A 25697-nucleotide genomic window follows, 5' to 3' on the forward strand; every position below is an offset into this window, starting at 1 on the left:
AGCTGCGCAGACATGGAAAGTGAACTACTCCCATGCCCGCAGGTATTTGCCCTCAAGCCCAGTGGCACTAGTATGGTTGCTAATTGCAGAGTCAACATGAAGAGTTAAGAGTTAAGTTGTAGAGATCTTCTCCAATTATCTTAAAGACGGTTCTGACAGTGCTGCTGCAATTGTTGGGGACTTATCTGGAGCAAGCTAACATGTCTAACTATATCCTATTCTATTACTAACCATATTCTTCTGCCACACCTTGAGGAGGCAGAGCTGGTTTTCACCTTTAGGCTTCGGTGAAAAACAAAACCTGCTGGAGAACTAGGATGTCTCTTCCAGTAACTCTGTTTTCTCACAGGTCTTTACAGCCTACTGTAACAAACGTCTCATAGTTGCCAAATCTTTCCAGTATATGACCTCAGTCAGCACAGGGATTTGGGTTGTCAAACCCTTTCTAGATGTATTTACTCAAATACCTGTGGATGTTTATAATTCTGTGTGATTGTTTTAATCTTCCTGCAAATTCGAGCTCGGGGTGACATGGACTGAATATGTTCTGTGTAATTTCAAGTTTTTCAAATAATCCAGAAGTTAGCACAGGTGCTTTTGTGTGTAGAACTTAGCAACTAAAATAAAATAAAGAAAAGCTTATGATTTTCTGCAGAGATAGAAGACTTCTCCAGAACTGTCAGTGAAGCAGCTTTCACAGCTGAATTCATTTACAAATCACTGAAAGAATAATAATAAAAGTAGCAACTCAGAATGTATTCCACCAGCCACAGCCATTACACTTTGACATTCTGTGATATGAATTAGAAACAGATGACGATGTGTGACATATCTGAAAAGGCATGTAGTTAGTTTAGGATTTAATTTATACTTTTTTGGTTAACCAAATAGCCTTATTACATTCTTTGGTACACCACTGAAAACAATCAGCTTATTGTAAGGTTATACATTGATATCTAACATGTGAGTTTTCAATTTATTTGAGACTTTATGTCTGTAGTTATACAGTTAGGCTGAATGTTGCCCCAGAAACAGTGCAAACTCTAAAAGAAAATAGAAGAAGTGTAAAAGAAAGGTATTAAGACTATTGTTCTAGCACAGCAACTATTTCAGTTGTATGTTTTCATGTAGTTAGTATCTATATATGCTTATTTATATAGAAATTAGTTTAAAAAAAATTTTGTTTCCTCTAAAACACTTGTGTAGCTGTCCTTTAAAAATCCAAACTGTCTGTACATGGTAAAGAAATTACAGTAAGTTACAAAAAGTGGTCAGGTAAATTAGAAAGAGAATTTTGAAGTTTAAGCCACATTTATAGTATTAAATATTTTCACATTATGGCAACCATCTTGCAAAAAAATTAGTGCATATGTGCAACACCTCTTTCTAGGAAAAAAAAAAGGAGTTTACTTTTCAAATGCATGTGAATTAAATTTCTCCTCATAAATACACAGCAGCTGTTTTTAGCTTCTATTTTATAATGAAAACTTTTAAAATTCAAACATGTCTAGCATACCTTAGGCTGTGTGTGGCATGCTGGTGAATGCCTACGGTCTTACTCAACAGAAACTGCAGCTACCAGCATTTTTTAAAATCATACTCTTAAAGTTCACTTCAATGAGTCAATAGGTTGCTTTTTCAAGAATGCATTAGGTGACTTCCCTGTGTGAATTTTCACAATTTTAAAAATCCTGAAATGATTTAGCAGCGTGCTTCACCAATCTTGAATAAATGTCTTGAAGTTAGCCACTAGAGGGCACAAATACCTCCTCAACACAGGCAAATCACAGTGAGTTTTGGGGGCTTATGGTTCCCAGGCCTAATTACGTTATTTGCTTGTAGAAAACATTCCCAAAGAAATGAAACTTGAATGTCAGAGCTGAGCAGAAGGGAGTATGTGATTATTATATAAGGTTAAGGCTTAATCTCGGGTCAAATCATCATGCCACTCTTACTTTATTAAAAACGTTTAGAAAATTTTCAAATTTACTGTAAATGTTTGTGCTATAGTAACTGGAAATAAAAAGCATAAATGGCAAAATACTGCAACAGCACAATATAAGTGTTTCGTTTGGTCTTTAGTAGTGAAATAAAATGCTATTTAAAGAAATAAAGAGTAAAACAAGAACAGTAGTTTTTACAACACTACTGAGAAAATGTGATGGACACAGAATATTTCATTGTAGCTACCTAGCAAACTTTTCATGAAATACACAGTTCCAGTTTTGGGAAATGGAGCTCTTACACATAGTAAATCTGTGCTGATATGTTGTCTTGATATATGTCAGATTTGGGATTACTGGGGAGACTGAAGTCACTGTAGAACGATAAAATACAGAAAACACTGCTTACCCCAATTGACTGAGGGCAGATGGTGGCATGTTATGTAGGTGTTGCTGTTGCCAGCCAGTCACAGAACCAAGATGAAGAGCACTGGCTGTATTAAACCCAGAGAGAGATGATATATCTGCACTACTCAGAGAATATTCTAGATTTGAAAACAGAAAAGACAATAATTAAAAGAGAATTAAAGAGGAAGCAATTAAACAATAACTAGCATCGTAATTTTCACGTCACTTTATAAGCCTTTTAATTTTAATTACACCAATCACATTAAGTTGCAGCAGAAAAAGTAGACCTTCCTCTTCCCTCAACTCATTAACTTGGGAGCAAATAATGCACTAATAATTATTCTGTAATTTAGCAGGGCTTTTCTGGATCTGGAAGATCCAAAGCGTTCTTAGCCTGTATATCCACCATAACTACAGATGCATTCTGAGAGAGTCAAAGACTTGAAAAACATAATATTTCCATCACAGTCTTCCTTGCAGAACCCAGCAGGCAGCCTGCGTCTGAACAACACACGTCTTCTCTAAGGGCATGGGATCTGTACGCCAGAGTGCTCTATACAGCAGCAGTGTGCAATGGGAACTGGAAAGGATCTCTGGAGGCTTCATTTCTAGTCTCTCCAGGTGACTATGTGATAGCCCACAAAGTTATTGAACTCTGTTCTGAAGCCAGTGAAGATGCTTGCTCCCACTACCCTTATGACTTTAGGAAGGTGCACTCAACTACATGAAATTACCTGTGGTATTAAGAGGATTAAGAAATGTCTTTTAAGTTACATTTTTTATTAAAGCCAATGAAAGCAAGCTATCAAAGCAGTTTCGGCTATGAACTTTTCAGTTTCTCCCAATGAACATTAGCTAATTCGTTAGTACTGAGATAGACATTTGTCAGCATCTTTCTCCCTCCCCCACCCTTTACATCTTGCACCCATACTTACCAGTACCATATGTTGTTGAGATGGCTGATGGGTATCCTCCCATCCCTTGCCCTGGTAGAGTAGGAGTTGCTACGGAAACCACTGGAGTAGCCAATGACTGAGCAGACTGGGAGTTATTTATCCTCTGATTCTTTTAAAGTAAGTAAAATAAACATATTATTGACTAGTTTTAAGTCAGTTGAGTGTCTCAGCTTTCTGGGTATGTTTTGTGCATGAGAAATACAGGCTGATAGAAATTTCTAGAAATTAATCATTTAACATGTGGCTTTTATGAACTCTGCCAACCCTATCATTTACCAGCCTTCAAGAGACCAGTTGTCACCATAGTAACCCATTACATCAGTATCTCCTAGGTAACTGAACTACTAACAAGTAAGATTGCTTTTATTGTGGGGAGAAGAACAGATTGTGTGAAAAACTAATGAAATATGTAAACTCTATTCCCATTGTTTTCCTTTTCACTCAAATGAAAAAAAAAAAAAAAGAAGAAAGAAAAGGAAAGAAAAAACCTCAAACCTAGCCCTACTGGATTTTATGCTTTGGGGGATTTTATCCTTCAGTCTCGGGGGCACCCCAAGATTGCTGAACACTGAACTCTTACCAGCAGATGGTGCTCAGACTACTTCGCTTTTGTGCAATAAAACAAACTTCAAGAGTGTTAGGTAGCACAGCACTTACACACCTATCTTTAACTTTGGGGCACTAGATGTGGCACGGTAAAAATTCCACTAGAGAACTCTAATGCTGTGAGTGGCAGGATAGAATGACCAGAGAGCCACCAAAAAAATGTCATAGGGCTGCACCATCTTCAACGGCACAAATGTACATGCTCTCAAAGCACCAGCAACACGAAAGCTTTATTCTAGCATGCATAATTTGAATATGTGCAACAACTGCACCTGGCCTTCCATATTGCTAAATTTAAAAAACTGAGATGACCTTTTTGTTCACAAAATAGTTATGGTAAAGTTTTCCATTTTATTTCAACCAGCACTTCACCTACACAAGTATCAATCATACAAAAGAACTGATTTTCTTTTCCTCGTTAATAAGATGAATGTCACTACCACTTACCAGAAGCAGATCAACATCCTCAGACTGAGTGCATAGGAAAGGAGCATTAAAAATTAGTGAATATAAATATTTACCAGGATGCAGATTTCTAGCCTAGGGAATAGCTTCATCTGATAGGGTCAGCAAATTAAACACTTTCTGAGCACAGTTTGGAAAAACAACACTTCATAGATCTCTTCTTTGTCCTTCTAATGGGATGTTTGTTTCAACTGGGAGGACAATCTATCCAGTTTTCAGAACAAGACTTTCTCTAAGAATTCATTATTTCTTCCACAGCCCCAGTGGCTGCAGACTGTGTTGCTATACCTGGTTTCAGGAGACCTGACCACTCAGAGAATCCCTTGGAAAGTATCAGTTTTAAGGACCTTGGAATAAATCATTTGATGCAGACAGCTTGTCACTGCCTTGGTCGACTTTGAGCATTGCTCTGTAGGAGACTATTTGCTACTTATCCTCTCAGAAGGCAGCATCACATTTATGGGGGGTTTTAGTTTGACGTTCAAAGTTAATTTATTATGTGTCAAGCTGAAGTAGCCAACTTGGAAGTTGTTAATAGTGTCTGTTACATAACGGAAAAATGTGTTTATAGTGTCACTTAAATTTCATCAAGATCCTTTTAAAATTAAGCTCACTTTTAATGTTAAATCACTCATGAAAGATTTACTTGCAACCACTAACCGACTTTCAGAAGGGAACTACAAGATACGTACATGATACCTTTACGATTCAACCTTCTAGCACAATAGTCTGCCTAAATTTCGTTAATCCTGGCAGGAGATACAGCAGTTTCATGCTCCTTTTTATTCTGCTCTATCTATTTACTACCTCTTACGATTACAAAATTTGGTTTTTGGAGCTCAGAGTGATAGAGTTCAAATTAATTAATTTGTAGTTAATCTGCCATCTGCTGAGAGTCTGTGTGGCTAAATATTTAAGAAAAACATAGTAGGAATTTAAGAAAAATACAGTAGGAATACTCAGGGTTAAATTCAGCCTTTATAAGAAATCCAGGAAAGGCTCTTCCAGCTACCAGGAAAGAGAGTGCAGAAGTTTAGACTGTGCAGGACACAGTTCCTATTTTGCAACTCGATAGAAAAAAGGGAGGAAGTAAATATGACTTCATAAAAGTGATCGAACAGGCTCTGCCTGCATCCTCAGCTGGATGTCAAACCTTAAGGTTAGACAGAAACACCAAACAAGCAAGAATGTGGAATGCTATTCTGCTGATTTTAGTTGCTTGAGCAGGCCTTGAAATTACTAAATATCTCTTATCTGAAGGAGATAAAAAAAGCTTTGAAAATGCATTACCACTGATGGCATTGTATTCTTGCTGCCAGGTGGAATAAGCACACGGAGATCTGGTTTACGGTTGTTCATTCCCAAATTCATTGGAGGTGGAGATTTTGCTTGCATATTCTTATTCAAGTTGCCAGGTGAGACCAGCAGACCTGGTGAGTTGCGGGGGTTGCCATATCCATTTCCTGTTTAGGTAAGAAAAAAGAAAAAAAGAAAAGAAAAAAGAGAGAGAATGATTATAAACTCTAACGTATTTCTTAAGCCTGAACACTGAAAATATCAAATAAAAAAACCCAAGGTAAATACTTGTGTCATGTAATGTATCTTTATAGGAAAATACAACACATGCCATATTTGGAACAACTGGTCTTAAAATACTTTCTCTCGTGGCAGCCGGCATCTCAGTGATGTGCTGAAATTAACTTGATTATACGACTCTGTTTACAGCACTATGGTATATAGCACAATATACTGTGTACTCAAAGCAGCCAAGATCTATTTGCCTTACAAGTGAATCAGGAAAGTCAGACAATCTTATGGCTTAAAAAAATGTCAAAGCTATGCTGTGTTTTCTCGACAACTACAGAGGATTCTGCCTTGTCTGACTCAGCCCTTTCCAGGTCATGATTTTGTTTTGTTTTTAAACAAAGGATGAGTATAGCAAGGCTATAATTTCCAGAAAAGGCAGGGGGAGGACTAGGAAGATTCTTAATTGGTTTTGGCTCTCTTTCACCACACTTTTTGGACCCGATTCTGTCAACACTAAAGTCAATGGGAGCAAGAGCATAACCTTATTTGGAAAATACCACCGTATCTTTCATCTTAATCTCTCTGCTGCTTTCTGCAGGCCCCAGGAACAATTCTGACAGGCAAATGCTTCATTTGCCTTTTTCAGAAAAGGGTTTCCTTCTCTCACCACATAGTACTGACAACTGTATATCCAGAAGGTTACTGACCTACCGTTCCACTAAAAATGAGACTTTCCTATTTCATCTGCCTAATTTCACCTCTTACCCACACAAAGTCTGGGGAAAGAGATGACTTTTTAGCGTAGCCTTGAAATTCTGTCTGCACAGGCTGAAGAGAGATATATAAGCTGCCCAGTCATAGAGAGGGAACAGCAGGAAAACTAGTACAGAAAGAGAAAACTTTCACGGATAAATGCCAAGAAAACAAATGCTAGGGGAGACTTTCTGTTCTGTGCTCACCTTTTCACAGCTCACAAGCTGCGACACACAACCTAGAAGTAGCGTGGCAAGATGAGCTATTGAGCGTGGCAGAGCCCTATGAGTTAGAAGTCCTGGACCTTCAAATTTCCTTTGTAGTCCCAAAGTCAGTGAAGAACTCAGTAACCCACTTTTTTTCACATGTGAAATGGGGTTTTCAGCCCTAAAGGACATAAGTGGCTTATGGAACTAAATTTGATAAAGTCTATGAGGTGGGCATAAAAATGATAGTACATGAGAGTGAATCTATCTTCTAGTTAGGATGATGAAGTGTGTCCAAGCATGACTAACATTATACCATGTTTTTAATCCGCAAGCACATCAGCTAATTGTATTTATCAGATCAGCAAATCCATGGGAAAAAAAAATCTGTCAAAGGCTATTAAATAAAAAAACACCACTTGAAAGTCTGGAAGACCCTGAACTGTGAACACTAGGCTTAGGATACAGGAAAAGCATCATCACAAAGTGCTTGACTTCCATATTTGTGAGGTACCTGTCGTCATAGGTCTGGCCTGGCTTGTTTATTCTCTTGCTTTTTATTATCACGATCTCCCAAGCCTTTGCAAAAAGGAATTAAGATGAAAACTTAGAAGCACTCAGATCACTTCAGAGATTTTGTATTAAAATATTTTTCATAGTTAATCTTGTTGTTTATTTCCTTAATAGTATCTTACAGTTAGTGAGATAAAATGAGTTAATGAAAAAAAGTCTATTTTACACTTCTCAAGCTAAAATAGCAGAACACCATCAAAAAATTTCCATTTTGTGTCAGTAGGCTTTTTTTTAAATGAACAATTGCTCTCAACATGGACTTGCTATGTATTGTGCTCTAATTAATGCTATGTGTCACTAAAGGCGGCGAAATTAGAAGAGGCATTTTGAATATACAACAATATTTTCTTCTAGAAACTACAGCGCCTTTTAAAAGTTGATTTTTTACAAACTGAATACTGAAAAACTAATGACATGGAGAAGTGATCAACAGAAGAAACTGAAGCAAAAGTAGAGTTTTTCTGGTGCTGGTTTCATACAGGAGCTATTTTACCAACAGGAAGTAAAACTGCCTTGTGAAATCTGTTGTATGACAAGCATTTGTTCAGAGAGTGAAAATGAAGCTGTTTGAAGAAGCAGTGTATTTTTTTTTGGCTCTACAATATACAACCTAAGATATTTAACAAAACAGCATGCACTGTAATCTACAAGTTTGTTTCTATAGTTGTGATTTTCGGAGAATAGAAACCCTTACAAGAAAGAACTCCCATTTTCCACATAAGATTTACTTAATATAATTTACTATTAAAAATTAAGAGAAAGAATGCATCTGTATGAAACTTTACTCTTCAGAAACTTTCACCTGGCCTTTATATTATTTACCTACTGATGTAAAATATTTTGAACAGTGATAACATTTCTTACATTTTTATTTTTAGAACATCAAATTATTTTTAAGAAATAGTGCAATCTTCTCTTTACCAGTAGATTTCTGCTGTTCATGGCATATTATGCCAGCTAGCATTTTGGAGCCATATAATAACCATTCCTCTTTCCAGCCACCAAATTGTTATTCTTTTGGTATAATGTGGATTCAGGAATGTAAGACTGTGGACCTTAAACCAATGATACAGAAACCCATCATTTGAAATCAATGATGAATGCATGCATGCGGTTTACAGTTAAGAAGAGTCTGCATTTAAACCAGCTCTTTAAACTGTATCCTCTTTACTCAGAAAGCTGTGGCCTGCTCTGAGGCAGCTGTCCCACCTTCAGATAAATCCACCGAAGAGAATGGCCTCATTTACATTCAGAGGCAAAAAAATGTATAAGACTTCTAATATACAAATTAAGCCTTCCTTCATCCTATACTTCAAAATTATACTCTGCCTGGACAATTATCAATTTAGATGTGACTGTATGCAGAACATTGCATTCCACTATCCACTTGAAAGCGTAAAAATTATATGTCATGTATGAATGGATTTCCTGATTATAGATTATAAGAAAATGAAAAACAGATGGATTTTAGAGCAAGTTGGCTTTACATTTTTATTTGGTTAAAAGCCATATTTTTGCTGGAATAGAACATTTTTAAACATTACGAATATAACTTGTAATGTATAATGAAAATAAAAACAGTAGATGCACAAGTTTTAAAGGGCATATGTCAGAATTTGTAAATTTACAGCATTTTCAATTCAAGAAGTTTTCAGAGAAAATTATTTTTCCTTGTGTTGTTTGTTATACTGACTTGAAAGAGTAAAAATATTTTACACAGAAAAGAGCTTGTTTCTAGACAGAACTAGTGGAGCAGCACGTGTCATGAAATGCAGTGCCAGACTTTGTATTTGGACTAATGGCAGAATATAAAGACAAATGCTTTCTGAGCATAGAATCCTCTTCCTGGGCATGTTCCTGCATTCTGCATTCAGGCACAAGTGCCATTGACTTTAGAAGGAATTCTGTCCAAGTACAGACTGCATGATTAATCCCTGCAATATCACTCTTCAAAAACATCCAGAAAAGTTATTTTTGTGCACCAGTAGTTAGTCAGTCAAGAAGAATTATTTAAAAAAAAAAATTTACTCATGGAAGACTATGATTTGAACTATGTTACAAATTCACGTACTACTATCTTAAATGGTCACTTCCATGTTTTAAGGATCTAAGGGTATGAGTAGGGCATAAGTTTGTTCAGGACAGGACAGAGAGCAAAGTTTACTTCTCTTCTTTCATCCCCCATTAGTAACACCTGTACCTTACATGTAGTTTTGGTCATTGGTGTTATAGTGGTTGCAAAGTGGCTGCAATTCTTGATATTCTCAGAGTTAGGGCAATAATTCTGTACTGAGCATTTAAGCCAGGAAACTTTTCACGTGTTAAGGCAACATGAATGAGGAGAGAATAATTTATTTCCATGTCTCTCAACATTCTTGAACAGCATTTTCATGATTCAAAGTCTTTAAGTCTTGAAAAATTGGAGAACTTTTGTATTTTGATTTCTTGAAGTTTTGAACCTGTCATGTCCCTACTTGTTTCTTTTTAATTTGTGATTTCAAAGATACAAAAATATACTGAAGGAAAAAACCTCTGTGGTAGTCCTAGAAGACTGAAGAACAAGACGCACAATTTACATGTCCTTTCTTTGATCTCTCTTTCATTTCTTCTAGTGCTTTTGACTGACCCTATGGGTTGAGAATTTACAAGATCTTTAGGAACCTGGGATGCCTACCTCCCATTAATTTTAATAGGAAAAGAGCTTTCAAATTCTTGAAGGAGTTTCAATAAATATTAATAGTCATGTCAAGTTTCCAACAAGTGCATGCTCTTACTTGTGGAAATTATCATAATTCTTCCAAGAAGAATATGGACATTCCATTTCATGGAGGATTCCTGCTTCTTACTGGGTTATGTTAAATGCACATCCCATATATATGACATTATGACTGACCACCAAGTCTCTCAAAAAGAATGTTAAATTTAGAATGAATTTATATAACATGAGAGCCAACTAGGCTACAATTTACTTCACTTCAAAATATATGTATATATAAAAGAATTAGTGCAGAAATAGAAATTTTGCTAAATTTACACCCAGTTTTGCACTGCTCACTCAGTTCATTTTCCCATTTTCTGGAGGAATGGTAATCGTCCCTAATAGTAATTTAAAAGGCAATGAAAGGGTTCTTTTTCTCTCTTACATCTTATGTGTCAATTTTTTTTTTTTTAATGCATACACACTGTTGGAACAGGCTATGGTTTACCACCTGAACAAAATAGATACCAACAATAAAGCACTAATGCCAGGAAGCTGTACTGGTGTTCACCTAAACATAATTTTTAAAAGAGGTAATTGAAGGTTCTTACTCACATGTTGTATGCTAGTCATTTCACAGTACGTGACCTCTACTAACTGCAAGCGGTAGAAGAAAACCAATCTGCAGATATGCTCACTCAGAAAAAAGAAAATCTTTACGTTAAAGTAGCTGCCCATTCCCACAACATTACACTAATGGACTTTCTTTACTGAATTACTGGGAGCCAACTCAGACAGATGTGGTATACAAAATCTACTGACTTTGTGTGAAAGAATTCTCAAACATCTTGTGAAATATCAGCTGCTTTTTGGAATGAAATAGGATGAAAGTGCTGTGAATGCATAGATATTTGGAAGAATGGGAAGAGAATGAGGAGAAAACTATTTCAACAACTCTTTGTTATAGTTTTAGAAACCAACCATTTAGAAATAATGTAAATAAAACCACAGAGAATCCTAGAACAGTGTAGTTGATATCCAGGTCTCTAACTCACTCATTCTTGCCATGCAGGTTGTATAACTGTTAATGGGAAGTCCTTGCTCTATGAGTCTAAAGCTATGTAAAGGGCTATAATGGCACTACAGTTGTCCTGTGCTGGGAAAAAAGACAGTATTTGGGAATCACTAAAATACTGCTAATACTGTAGGCAATTTAGGTGTACATGGAGGGCCACCTGCGCTGGGACTGCACAAAGCTAAAGGTTACACTGTGCGTCCCATTTCATGATTCTGGGTGTTGGTGAGATCTCATTTTGGAAACCAGGCAAATCTCCACTGCTTCTACTGCAGCGGAGGTAAATGGCCTCATCAAATTTCCCAAGGAAAACTGTGTGTATGATCTGCTTATATTTGTAGTATATCATGAAGAAAGTGAATTCTCTGTTCTGTGGCTCACATTTTTCAGTTTTGCTACGTCCCTGGGCTGGTTCAGGTACTTAGGCTCCAATCCTACATACTGAGACAGTATGGGTCCTACTGCTAAATCTCGTGTCATTAACAGTGTCATTAACAGTCCTCTGACCAATCTTATGGTGCCCCTCACCGGGCCTGATCCAGACCCCCACCCATGGGCTGGCATCCTGGCCCATCCCCGTCCCCATCCCCATGGAGCCGTCTGATGCCTGGGACTGGGTCTGCCCCCGGCTGCCCCCTCGCCTGCCCTGCTCCCTGGCTGGGGCAGTGGGATGGGTCCTGGCTGAGAAGCCCTGCCCTGCTACCCCCAGGAAGACTCTGCTCTTCTGGGTCCCCAGCCCCCAGGGTGTCCTGGCAGCAAGTTCCTCATCATAAAAGAATTAAAACCCAAGTTGTCTTCTTCAAATCTTCATGTCGAGTACTGTCAGCTACCTTCATGAACTGTTTACATGGATGAAGTAGTCAAAATTATTTCTAACCCTTCGGCTAGTGCCATATAAAATTTGGAACATCCTTGCAATCTACTCCATGTGGAGTATTTGCAGGTGCACACGACTATTGCTGAAAAAGGGCATGTGTGTCCCATACTGCAGCAACTGGGCTCAGACTTCCTTCAGGACAGAGATGATGCTTCTCAGGCAGAAGCTGAAAGTACAGAAGTGGCTCTTTGGCCACTTGACAATGCAGAACACATTGCAAAACGCATTTCTGGAAATCTAAGGACATGCCATGAATCTAGGAGGTTAGAAATCTGAGACGCTTTTTCAGCCAAATGGAGAAATAGATGAGTTTGTTTAGATGTAGAATGAAAGACCATGAGTACAGAAACCTGACCTCTGTATCACAGACCATTACACTTCATGCAAATACTTTAGTGCTTAGTCAAGTGCATAACTAAGTACATGGTAAACTAACCTGATCACCAACACTGCGGTTATGTTTTGTGGCTATAATAAGATCTGTATTTAAATGTTTCTAAAGCAGTTCTTGCACTAAGTTTTCTCCTACTTTAGTCCAGGAGTTCACCCCTTAATAAAATAAATGTAAAGGTGGCACCTGACTGTCTACAGAATTAGCCTGTGGCTACCCACACAGGGAACTGTGAGCAACCCTTTAAAATACTTCTTATTGCAATTAGGTTTTCCAAGCTGCAGGCAGATATTTCAGCATATCTCTGAACTCCCTCCTTGCCACCTTTGGAATAGGGGTATATCACATAGGCAGTGAGGGTCTGTTGCAAATTATACACTGAGAGAAGGGGGAGTGCTCTTCCTTCTTCAAGGATGATCATCCTTATTCCTCCCTTTTTTGCTCAGCAAAGAAACAGAGCAATAGATGATCCAGGTCCTGTTTGTGTTTTTTTAATTTTGCAGTACAGTTACTACTGTCAGTATGCTTATGTTCTTATATTGTCTGATCATAGCATCTTACTATTTGCTTTCATAATTTTTAATGGCACCTCATTTCAGGAATGTCAGAGCATATAGCTTTAATGCAGAAACACTATCTTTCCTACATCTTTACTTCTGATTGTATTGATTCATTTATTTCCACTTCCACAACACTATTTTGTTCTAACATGGTTATTTATCAATAGCTATGCCCATCTCAAAACCCATATATTTCAAGTTGTTTGGCTTGAAGCGTCACCTAATCAGCACAGTAACTAACTTGTAATTATTGAGAAAAATAACTTAAGAAAATTACACAGTGGTCTTCAGTTTTGTGCTTTATGAATATTACACTTCTGTAGTTCAAACACGTGGGCACTGCACAGTGAGCATCAGAACCATATTCCTGTGTGTTGTAAATTTTTTAAGGCCCAAACAAAATGTTAGGGATCAGACAGTCACTTAAAAGTGGCTTACCACGGTAAAACAGCTACCCTGCCCCTGCCACTGGTGCAGTAGCTGCTACCATGAGGAGCAGGCACAGTGCAATGTTCCCAACCTTGCGTCGTGCTCCCTCCTCACTCACAGTTCACTTTTGCAAAGGTTAGTCCACGCTCTGCACTAGGAATGCAGTAATCTTCCACACCAAGGTTTAGTCTATTAGGAGAGGTCAACACCAAAAATTGAGGGTGGCTTTCGGTGGTGCTTATCTGAAATTCAGGTTGCATAACAGCTTTTCCAAAAATCTTGCAGTAAGTGGCACAAGCCTGATCTCTTAATGTGTGCAGGATGCACAAATCATATCTGGACCGCACCTATCTGAGATAACCCCCTCTCCAAAATATGTTTTCAGGACTAAGCGGGTCTGCTGTGATTATAAATTAATTATTATTTCAGTAAAGTAATTAAATAATGCATTTTAGGAGCATATATCTTCCTTTATCTTGTATGCTACCTGAAAAGATGCTCCATTCTAGTCCTGTTTATGCAAAAAACAAACAGTATTTTTTATTTTTCTATATGAGCTGTTCTAGAGTCAGAAGAAAGGAAAAAAACCTGACTTATGTCAGAGGGAAAACTACATTACTGAAAAATATAACCTTTTCTGAGATATATAGGAAAAAGATATGAGCCTGGGAAAGATAGAAGACTTATTTCTCCTCCTGACTGCCTGAGTGAGAGCCTTTGACAAATCCTCTGCTTTTAACAAATTATTTGCTGATGACAAATGATTTCCTTTTTTGGGTGTTTCAAACCAATTATCATTTTAGGGAAAAATGCTTTTTTAATGAAAAATATTTCAAAACAAGAAGTAATTCCAATTACAAACAGAACACATTATTTGAAAATGTACTTTCTTGCTTCCCCAAAGAAATTTTAGAAATAACTGTTAACATTTTTTTTCATAAACATGCAGCTAAAGTTAAATGGTTGATTTTTGTTAAATGCACAATTATTGAAAAATGAAGAATGCATAACTGAATACTCAATGTCAGGAAAGTTTCAGGACTCAATATATTAAACACAAATGATATATACTTATATTTTTAACTTACCAGTGTTATTAGAACAGATATACACAGGAAAGGAAAGTGTTTTGCACGTAGATAATACTAGTTAGATTTGTTCTGAAATTTAAGCAGTTGCAAAGAAAAGATCAGTAACTAAGCCACCCCTGTCTCTCTGGCTTTTATTTCTGGGAGACTGTTCCAACTGTTATCAAAGGAAAAAATGAGCTTGCAAGAGATCTGGAAAACAAATGGAATCTGTGGATCAAATATCTTAATTGGGGAATCATGTTAAAAGTTAAAGGGCAGAGGTCACATTAACTTAATACTGCCAGGAGCTTCCATGTGTGGCTAGAGTCCCAGCTTCAAGAGGTTAAATGCATTTCTTGCTTTCTTTCTCAGAGCAAAGTCATTGCTGCATTCCAAATCCAGGAGGCATCAACTATCTCTTTCAGGACTCAGGACAGGCATGAAATCCAGATGTTTGCTAATTTGCAATGCCTTCTTATATTTTCTGAATTTGAACAAGAATATGGATTGCAGTGTGCAACAGAAGACAGTGTGGTGTCTTAATGAGCAAGAATGCACAGACAAAAAAACCGAATTAAATCCCTGTCTCACTGAAGTAAAGCATAAAATACCCACAGACTTCACTAGAAAAAGGATTTTATCTAAAGAATCCAAATTATTCCTGAGGAACATTTGAAATTGCTGTCATAAAGGAAAAGAAGTCAATCACGCCTGTCTTTAAAATCCCACTTACAAAGAACCACAATTTGTATAACTCACTTAATTGTTCATCACATGTGAACTTAGGGCTTTCTCCCTTTCAATCCTTTCAAGCTGTCTCTTTATAAATACAAATATTGAGACACTGCTGATTAGGGAGATGATGAGCCAGAGAATAACTAAATAAATTACTAAGTCAACACTAACACAACTGATGGAAACCTAATAAAGGCCAAATTTTCACAGATTTTCATTGAGGTCTACTCAGAATGAGCTTACGTGGAGCTCTTCATTGGTAAGAGGTCACATGAGCCAGCTGAAAATACACGCATCCAACCTTTGCATGACACCCGTTGCAAGATTTTTTTGATTTTTACATGGACAGCATCATCTATCCTTTCAAACTTATTCTCAAAGCTTCACTGATGTGATTTTTTACCTATATGAAAAGGGTCCAAATAAGCTGTATAAAACAGGTCAGTTGCTTAGGGCAGAAACAGGACTTAATTTTGGAAAGGCCTTTGTTGACTGTGTATATAGATATGACATTCAGATACTGTTACATAGACTGTTTCCTTCATACTATGTATTAGAGCTGTCAAGCAAGTTCTAGTGTTCTTCCTGCTTTATCACAAATCTCCTACCTGTAGGTACTTCCCTTAAAACATGGGAAAAAAAAGTGTATATCCTCCTTATATGGAGGAAAGTTTGGAAAAGGAACACTTAATGGCATAATGTGAGTGGAAAAAGAGAAAAGAAAAGGAAAGCTGTTGTGTTTTTCATTTCTTATCCCCCTCCATGGTTTTAAGCCAACCTGCCAATTTATGATTTCTTATTGTTTGGATTTGCCACTATTGCATCACGAACTCTGTTATGAATGACTGCATGTTCTTTCTTTTGGACTGTAAACTTCCTCGGACAGGAACTATTGTTTACTATACTTTTGTACCACATCTTGCCCAATCTTTGGATCAGAGGTCTGTGGGCGACTGCACTCATCGAGTAATAAGGGAAGGGCAACGACTTACCATGCTCTCCCTGGCAAACCCACTCCTAACAGGTTGCCCATAAACTGTGGTTTGGGAATCATTGTTCTAAACTCACTTGTTTATTTAACATATTCCACACTTGTAGCCTAAGAATTATCTTCTCTTGACTATGCCAAGCATGATTTTAGGGCACAGTGGAGAATATTTATGTAACCTTTTAATTTTTTAATTTTTTGTTTTTAGTATTAGTTTGCTTATATGTATTTATAGTTTCAAAAGGCACTAATGCAACTAGGTGTTTTTGAAATCCTTGCCTATTTTTGGTACTGCTTGTAGGCTTATTTGTGCAGATTGCTTCTTTTAAGTAAATCACTCTTTTTTGAGAAGATGCAATCCAGATTGCCTCTACCCTGAGGGCTTATAAATTACCCCCCCCCCCTACTACTACATATATTCCCATGTGGCTTGAAATACTAGTCAAATATATAATACATTCACCCACAGTCAGTACATGACCAAGAAAATAAAAAGGAGCAGGAAAGCACTAGCAAATTATGATATTGGCTGGCAGATCCAGGACCTCAGCCCTCAGAAGATGAGAAGCAACTGTTAGCTTGTGGTTAATTTCCAGAAGGAAATGAGTAGCTGCTGATTTATAGGTAAATACGGGATTCAGTTATTAAAAAGACATGGGGTGAATTTTTCAAAATGCACTACTGATCTTTTCAGTTTCTAATTATTTTAAAGAACAGTTTTAAAGGTAGTTTGAGGATGCTTGATTTGAAAAGAACAAGCACTTAGCCCTTCTGACAGCATTTGTAGAGTCCCAAGTACTTTTGAGCAACTTGCTCCTTTAGTTGAATATTAATGTTAAGATGAAGGCAGTAAAAAAATCAAATAGTGAAATAAACAAGTTACAGGAAGTGAATAAACAATTAAAGCAAGTATATTTTTTATTATACCCATCCTGGATTTAAAACTTGAGATTGAATTTTTCCTTCGATTTTATTATTCATAGTGGTTTAAAACATAAAGAAATTGTGTTGATTTAAATGGGCTTATTCCATTCAAAAGAAAACTTAATTATAAAATAGAAAATGTCATAATCTGAAAACCATATAAAAAATGAAAAATTTAACTCAATCTAAAAACATAACTCAGTTTGAAAATCCAAAGTTTAAAGTACAGATGCAAAGAAGTACTGTTGTGTTTTGATTTTAAAACTATTGAAATGTTTTTGAAGTTTTAATCTTTTATCAGGCTTTCAACATAAATATTGAGCCATTGAATAAAACTTGAGTTCAGATAATTTACAGTACTAAAACTTCATAGACATTATTTATTTCTGGTCAAGTTGCTGTTAAGTGGTTTTTTTAAAGACTGTGGTCCCTAAAAATTAAAAGAACTTCACATGGTCTATTATGTAAACAGGTAACATGTCACTTAGTTTTCGTATAACTTATGGGGTAAGCTAGAATGGTTTTAGACCATACAGACCTGGGTCCAAAAAGTTCCTGTTCTCTCTTTCAATCAAAAGCCTCTGGTTTGAGAGGATAGTGCCAAAGACATTGCTGTATTTATAATTTAGCAACTATACTAAATGTGAAGTTCACTCCAATTTTGTTGGCAGTTGCTACTATCACATGACAGAAACTATTCAATCAGTGTTTGGCTAAGAACAAATTTACTTTAACAAACCTGAGATAACCTTGGTTTAACTTAAAAATACCGCTGACGGTATTTAGTCGTGTAGGGTAATAAAGAAATAGTCAGCTTTTTAAAGTTCTATTTATGTCTTGGGTTGACTCCCAAGGTAAATTGTGGATGATTTCAGGGTTATTACTTGAAATAATCCAAACCAACAAAATAACATACTTCTCAAAACACAGGCTTAACTAATCTTTTTCCATTTCTGATATTGCAGTTATAATGTAATTTGTTATAATGTAATTTGTTAAAGTAAAGTAGTGCAGAAACTGAGGCCTGGTGTTAGCAATCAAAAGTAGTTTCATTTTATAATGGCAGAAATGAAACTCTTTAGACTCTTCTTCCTGGAGTATGTTATTTTGAATATATGCTATTTTTGGACACTGCAGAAAAATGCAAATTCATAATGTTCTAATTTGGCCAGAAATATGAACCTCAACAGATTAAACCACATGATCATGCTACCAGTTTCTAAGATGCCAAATAGAAAAAAACACAGAGGTCTCTGTTTCTTGTGAAGAATGATGAACAAAGAGAACTTTTGATGTTTATTCTTCTGCACCCTAAAGAAAGAGGACTGTCCAAAATAGTGCCATTGTGGAATGATGCAACTAAGACAGAGGATTCGACCTTATAGTGACCTTTTCATCTTCCTTCAGCCTTGTATCAAATTCTTCCTACTGCTCTGCATTTAAGAGATTTAGAAAACACTTCTTTAATGGTGTTTAAAGCTCTTATTGCTAGATAAAGAACAAAGACTATTCACATGATTAAAAATTTATGACGCATTCCTAGCAATGCCCCTCATATATATGCCCCTCAAATCAATTGCCTACTCCAAAGTTACATTGCTTGAGAGCTTAATGCATAACACTGTGCCCAGGAAATACAAGTTGTTAATTTGTGAGTAAATAATCAAGCTATTCCTCTTCCTACGCTTATATATGCTTTTAATATATTTCCAAGGAAAAAATGTATTTAGAGAGAATATAAATTTTCAGCTGGCATATTGATATACAGATTTTATTAAGCACAAGGAATATTAAGCCAAATGCATATGTAGAGGAACTTTTATTTTGGTATGTGTGCCTTTTAGAAGAAAACATTGCCTTCTTTACTAATTGCTTTCCAGCGTCTTTTTAAAGGAACAGGGAAGCCAGTAAAGAGACAATGATATTTCTCAAGAAGTCAGTAGAGGGAGCCCCTTAATAGGGCAATCAATTTCCTACCCGAGTCCCTCCGTTGCCGTTCCTGAAGTTTCTACTATACATGAGGTTAAAGTGAGATGAAGTGCGAACATCGCCAGAATGAATCTTTCTTTAGCTGTGTTTCACAGGCTAACAAAAGATAATTAACAAAACCGTAATTTTCTATCATGCTTTCTTTTTTTGAGAACAAAGGAGACTAATAGCTAAGTTCCCGTGGTCTGCCTTCCCTACTCCTAAATTAATACAAAATGACCCCTCAAAGCTTCAGCATGCGTTTAAAGTGCCTTTCTGATACAATGCTGTGCAGTTTCAATTTTACTACAAATGCATCACGCAAACATCTGTGACTCATCTATGTGTGGAGATAAAAGGGGGGTGATCTAACGCAGGCTGAGAAGAGCCAAGAAAGGAAAGATCACTATATCCAGAATTTCTTTATAAGTAATTTTGTGAGACAACGTCAGGATCGGCATATCTATCAGCCTTGGTTTACAGTGCACAAAATGGATCTTCCAACCATTTTTCCATACAGTTCTTTCTCAGAGCAGTTAACCCAGTTAAATTGGATGTGCTCCATGTTTTACCACTCAGCTTATTTTCTTCGAACATATGTGTTTACTTCTCAAACTGAAACAGTAATCTTGCCATTGTCTTTTGTAATCCGTATTTGTAATAATGCAACATTGCTGACATTGCTAACAAACCACTCAGTTTACTGAGCAAAGGGGACTACTCTGACAACATTGCTTTGATAACACAGACCTTAGCAAGTACAGTTCTCATTAGTTCTGTGGGAGCAGGACTAAAGGGGCTAATCTTTTTCTCTGCATGGGTATTTTGAAAATCCTTTCCCTGTTGTGTACTAAAGCACTTAAGTAAATACATAAAACTAAGCTTAAGTTAATTACTGATTATTTAAGTAAATGCTAACAGATTTTGCTGACTAGCAATGGTCTTAAAGCAGGGGCTTGAAATCAAATCTGTGCTCAGTAGATTGAAGTTTAATGAAAGACTCAATATCGAAATCTTTACTCAAGCTTAAATTCATAAAATGAAACCCCAATTCCACTAAAGTAAATGGAAAAACTCCCTGTGACTTAAAAAGGATCAGGGTTTCTGACACTGGCCTCAGGAGGAGTTTTGCTTGAACAGGGCTATGCAATGGACCCAAAAGTTTTTGCGGAAAGGCTAATGTGAAAGAAAACAGACATTTGTATCCGTGGAATTTGTTGAGGTGCAAGATTTTTGACATTGCTGAAAACAAGCCTCTTCCTACTAACAAGAGAAGCACAAATATCAACTCCGCACCCCCCAGCTGGGGGAAATAAACCGATGCCGATCACTTTCTAATATCCCACCTCCAGTACGGAGCTATTTTAGGACTCAGCCTTTGAAGGAAGTCCTTTGTTCACTTAGAAAAATAAATATAAATTCTTTTCTCTTTACCTGCACTGGTGCCTGCACCGGTTGTGAGGTCCCCACCCATCAGGCCACCTAGGGGGTTGAAATGAAATACTACAAATGAGCACGATAAATTATAACAGGCAAACATTCAAAACATTTTCTCTAACTTCAAACGGCCTGCTTCAGTGCCCACCACTGTTTTCCTCTGACTTGAACAGGCATCAGATCAGACCCATAGTCATAAAATTGTAATGTTTAATGTTACCCATACAAGATACTTGCGTTTCAAGGACAAACAAAATATGTAGTACACAACATTTTGTTATTTTATTTTGATACTTCCACAGTATATGAAGAATAATTTATATTTGAAAGTTATGTATAGTAGTCCTTCATTTGAAAACAATCTTTAGTTCAATAGTAGTCAGAAAAGCAAAGGCTTCCACACAGAATTGGGAGGAAGAGACTGAAAGTTCCTGTACGAGAATGTAACTCATAAGCTATAATATGTATTTACATGGCTTTTCATTTTAATGTCCTCAGCCTTTCATAGACATTCACTCTAAGGATTTTTAAAACTCCTCTTTGCACTTGGGGACCTCAAATGGTTCTTTGAACCCGGTATACTTAAGGATCTTGATGTTGCTTCAGCCAGACAGATTGAATGAACTTAATCCCCATTTATCCTATTCAGAGGTGAGCCCTCATCATCACCAGAGCAAAGCACAGCCTCTTACTATACAAGGCACTCAAGTACAGAGCTCAACTGACATTTATCCATCAAGGAACCTGTGAATGCATAAATAATAATAAATTCTGTGTATAGCCTCTAGACGGATGACTTAAGTAACGACTGCCCTATTTTACTTGCTTCAACTTGTTTGCGTTGGCTACGTTTTCTCGCCTGCCCCCTTAAGCTTTATGGTATAGTGAGTTCTTGCATGAATTAAGTAGACAAGCTGCCTTTTTATGAAACAGCAAATTGTCTGCCCTTTCATCCTTTATTGATTTCCTTTAGTCTTAGTCAATATTCAGCTTTTTCTAGAACTTTTTTTTTATTTTCTAAATTGGGAATAGAAACCCCTTTGGCTCTTTTGATTTTTCAACACAGCAATTTTGGACAAACAGCTATGACCGGTAAGAACAGAGTTCTTGTTTCTCAGAGTACAGTTTAAAGTGACCTAAGGCATACAAGCAGCTGATAAAAGAGCATTTAAAGGGATGGGATTGAACAGAGCCTACCTGTGTTACCTGCACTTGGAGGCCGATGTGTCACGCCAGGAGACATGCTATTTCTTTGCAAAGAAGGATGAGCCAGCGGCAAAAGGTTGGGGTTTCCCAGCGAGCTGACTGGGTTACTGTATACCAAACTGTTGTGGTTGGACACTGGGATAGAAACTGGCATCTCAAAGTTTGGTGGTGGAACAGCCTGTACAAGCAAAAAGGGAAACAAAGACGAGAATAGTACAGAAGCACAACAGCCTTCAAGTACAGTTACTCTATATTTAGTTCAAATATTTTGTAGTTGGTGGTTAAAATATTTATGCTTGCCCCCTGCCCAAGAGTCAAGAGAAGAGTTTCAATAGTTACCAAGGCTTTTAAATATGATTTTTCAAATCATGATTCCATCTTCCTTTAATGCAGCTTGCACATTTACTTTGTAAGAACAGGAAAGATTTTTTCACTTTTTTTTGTTTAAAACAAAACCCTGCTTTATGAGGCTTAATTTTCTTTTTCTTTCATTCCGTGAAGTCGTAATTGTTCACTTGTGATATCTTAATCTAGTGTCACAGATGACTGCAAGATCAAAAGTACATGATTATGATGACTTCATTGCATGGAGAAAAATTAGAAGGTGTGGAATGCAAAAGGAAAAGCTTTAATTTCAGCTTATGTTGCTTTAGCAACCAGAATGATCCAAATCACGTTGAAGGCACCAACACAGTAAATTACTTTTTTTAAAGTTTCTACCTTAGCTTGGAGGGGCTTAAAAGAAATAAAGTTCTACTCAGGGACAGGCAGCAAATACAAGAACTTTATATGTACACCAGTCTTTGGCTTCTTTGTGATTTTTTGGGGTTTTTTGGGGAGGTGATGGTGTTTGGTGATGCCTTTTCAATATACTGTTTTCATACTTTAAGGCAGGATCCTCTCCTGACCCACTTTCCTTTGCAAGAATCCCTTTCAAAAAAGAACCAATTATGGACACTCTGACAGAGGGTGTGAGGAGATGCAGTACCTGATTCTCATTATGCTCTTAGAAAGCCCAACTCAGGTTTTCTTGGTTGGTTGGTGGGTTTATTGTTTGGGGTTTTCTGGAGTGGCAGTTGCCTGAATTTCTCTAAAATTTATGACTCTGGTGGCATTCAAATACATTAGAATTACATATTTAATTTACCTGTTTTAAAAATAATTAATTTCTTGTCTTTGTGAACGGAAATAAAATTTTTTCAGAATTATCTGACAGCATTTTAGATATTCAAATACCTCATTGCAAATGAAGTACCCCTTAATTTGCCATTTAAAAATCTTATAAGCTTCAAGAGTCTAAACCCATCAAAAAAATTATTTAAACCAGCCTTGTAACATCTTCGGAGGAGGAAATCACAGATTTTAATTTTGTTCTTGGCAGCTGAGAGTACCGGTAAGTCTTCAAGGACCTAGAGGGAGTATGTTGAGAGCCGCCACATAATCTGCTGTGTCAGGCAACAGAGGCGCCCTGACCTTGTGCCACCCACATGTCTCTCCTCTGGCTGGCCAGAGCTGTTGGCTGTGCCCTGCATATTACAGCACTGGCCATCAAATTACGGTTATCCCTTAAGTTTTTTTTTTTTGTCTGCTCCTCTTTCTAGGGGCAGACATAATTCTGCTCTAAATATAGAGGAATCATTTTGCTTAACCACTGAAACACACAGCAAGATTTTAGTTCAGGGTATGATGTGAAGGATACATTACACAAATGCCTTGGGACTTATTTCAAGGTGTTAGTTTAGCTCTGAAACCCTCTACGTAGTCTGTGGCCTGGGTTTGTGAGAGATGGCCATAGCATAATGGATGAGATCAGGTAGGGCACTTGAGAGGATGGACCTACTGGCATTGCTCCCCAGCTGGGGCTGCACGCTGGGACTCGTCCCTTTGCCAAAAAGCTGAAGTGCACCCCAAGGGCCATATTTTCTATAGAGTTGATCCGTTTAAGTAGAGGTGGGAAGGGGAGGAGAGTTGTCTTGGGAATCTATGCATTCAGTGGGTAAGGAGCAAAACTACACGTGCTGCTGGGTCTGTGTAGGGATCCTGAAACATACTAATGTTTGTGTCTCACAAATAGAAAAAAGAGAATAAATGATTACGTGATGAAAAATGTAATTGCTGAAGTATGTTCTTTATTTCTTTCAGGAGCAACCTTTTTTTGCCTGCAGATGTTTTTACAGTTGACGTCCAGCTCACTAGCGGCATGTGCAGCTTGTCTTCCAAAGGAAAATTTACAAAGTACGTAGCACAAGGAGTACCAGTGTATGTCACAACTGAGGTCTAGGCTCCTTGGAAATAGGTTCACATAGCATAACCTGAAACATTTTATGAGCCTGAAGGTATGCTTTGAAGCAAGACATTCTCTCCACTGGCCACAGAAGGACTCAAGAGGTTCCCAAATCCCATCTAAGTCAGAAGTGCATGGCCACTCCTGGAGCTCAAAGCCAGCTGCTGCTGCTGGTTTCTGCCTCTTCAAAAGGTTTTAGCTAGTGAATTCACATGAGGATAGACGTCTTAGCTCCACCTCCAGCCTGATGTGAGACATCAATAAGCCAACATAGAGTCTCTTGTTACTGCAACATTCAGGGCTGTGGTGGAGATCTCTCTGCCTGGTGGCTTCGAGCACATGATCCTGCCTGCTTGAGTGCCAGCCCATGTCAGATTGAGTGTCACCTGCTGGGGAGCACTTTGCACAGTGTCTTCTTCACCTCTGTCACAAGATCTGTGAAATCTGCCCTCTGAGGCTGAGTAGACAGCCAGTGACACCAATATTGTCTCTATTTTCTCAACTTATTTTCCTAATCTCAACCTCTGCTGAGCTATCTAAAGTAAAACATGGGTACAAACACAAATCTGAAGGTCTTGCCAATCCTCAAGAGGCTCGTCTACTTTCATCATTATGCTCTGTATTTCTTCCATGTACAAACCAAACCCTTCAAGGGCTGCAGTCTTCTTTTTCTACATTAGTACAGCACAAAAGAGCTCCAGTCTTGGTTGCTCTTGCGGCTGCCAGTCTCACTAGTCATCACTGAAACATATAAACATTGCTGAAACAGATACTTAGCTTTCCTTTTGACATTTTAAAAATATTTTTTGAACTAGTTAAGCAAATTATTTTCTTAATTTCTGTAGTAATGGTGTCATTTTCACAATTTTACTGTCTGGATATACTTACATCTATTTACAGAGTACTTCATAGGCAAGTTTATCAGGGCAAAGTCAGTTTATTCTCTGCTTTGCAGCACAATACACACTATATCTGGAATATAGTGGTTTTTATTTCTTCTCCTCAGTAGTCAAAGGTTAGAGAGAGAAGTTTATCTGGATAAGCACCAGTATTAAACAGTAAGTCTCTAGCTATGGTTTTGCTCTGGTTGCCCAAATTTTGTTACAGTCTTATATGTCCTTCACCAAGAACTGCAACCTGCTGCAGATTCCCTAGTCATTCTTGGTGGTAAGTCACGGGGCATATCTATTCCAGCTAGGCCTGATGGACATTAAAGCTTATGATGCACTTGCGTAATATCTATATTAGTAAATTAAACTTGCCTAGGAACTGAGGCCATCTGAGGCCACAGAGCAGTCCATGTCCATACTATTAAGCTTTCTCAACCTCAAAAACTTCATGACTACATATAAACTGACAATTGGGAATTGTTCCTGGCCTGGACTAGCTAGCAAACAGAGCTAAGAAATTGTCTGGGAGAGCATTATTTGGCAGGTGCCAAAAGCATGCCAGGGACTGTTCAAATAATTCGGGGCAGAGACAAGTACCTCCCACTGTCTTGGTACATTCTTTGCCATTTGCTAATTTACTAACATAGACGTAGCCTTACTCTAGTGTGTATGCAGCTTGCCACATTTTGGGTTTTTGTTTGTTTGTTTTTTCCTCTGTCTTTTCTCCT

The 25697-nt window shown here is 37.4% G+C and overlaps 1 protein-coding gene across 14 annotated transcripts in view; it reads right to left on the bottom strand.

Moving 5' to 3' along the window:
• Positions 1-25697, bottom strand: part of MEF2C (myocyte enhancer factor 2C) — a 141549-nt gene that overhangs the window by 8623 nt on the left and 107229 nt on the right. For 11 of the 14 annotated variants that reach the window (XM_075526945.1, XM_075526955.1, XM_075526951.1 and 8 more), the window contains 5 exons: positions 21787-21973; positions 20587-20634; positions 5669-5841; positions 3287-3416; positions 2353-2488 (listed from right to left, as the gene is read on the bottom strand). In XM_075526945.1, the coding sequence (XP_075383060.1) occupies positions 2353-2488; positions 3287-3416; positions 5669-5841; positions 20587-20634; positions 21787-21973 (674 nt within the window). The remainder of the gene's footprint in view (positions 1-2352; positions 2489-3286; positions 3417-5668; positions 5842-20586; positions 20635-21786; positions 21974-25697) is intronic. The other 3 variants (XM_075526948.1, XM_075526956.1, XM_075526952.1) reach the window with 1 other exon arrangement.

The sequence above is a fragment of the Mycteria americana genome, chromosome Z (assembly GCF_035582795.1).
Source record: "Mycteria americana isolate JAX WOST 10 ecotype Jacksonville Zoo and Gardens chromosome Z, USCA_MyAme_1.0, whole genome shotgun sequence".
NCBI classification, from domain to species: Eukaryota; Metazoa; Chordata; class Aves; order Ciconiiformes; family Ciconiidae; genus Mycteria; species Mycteria americana.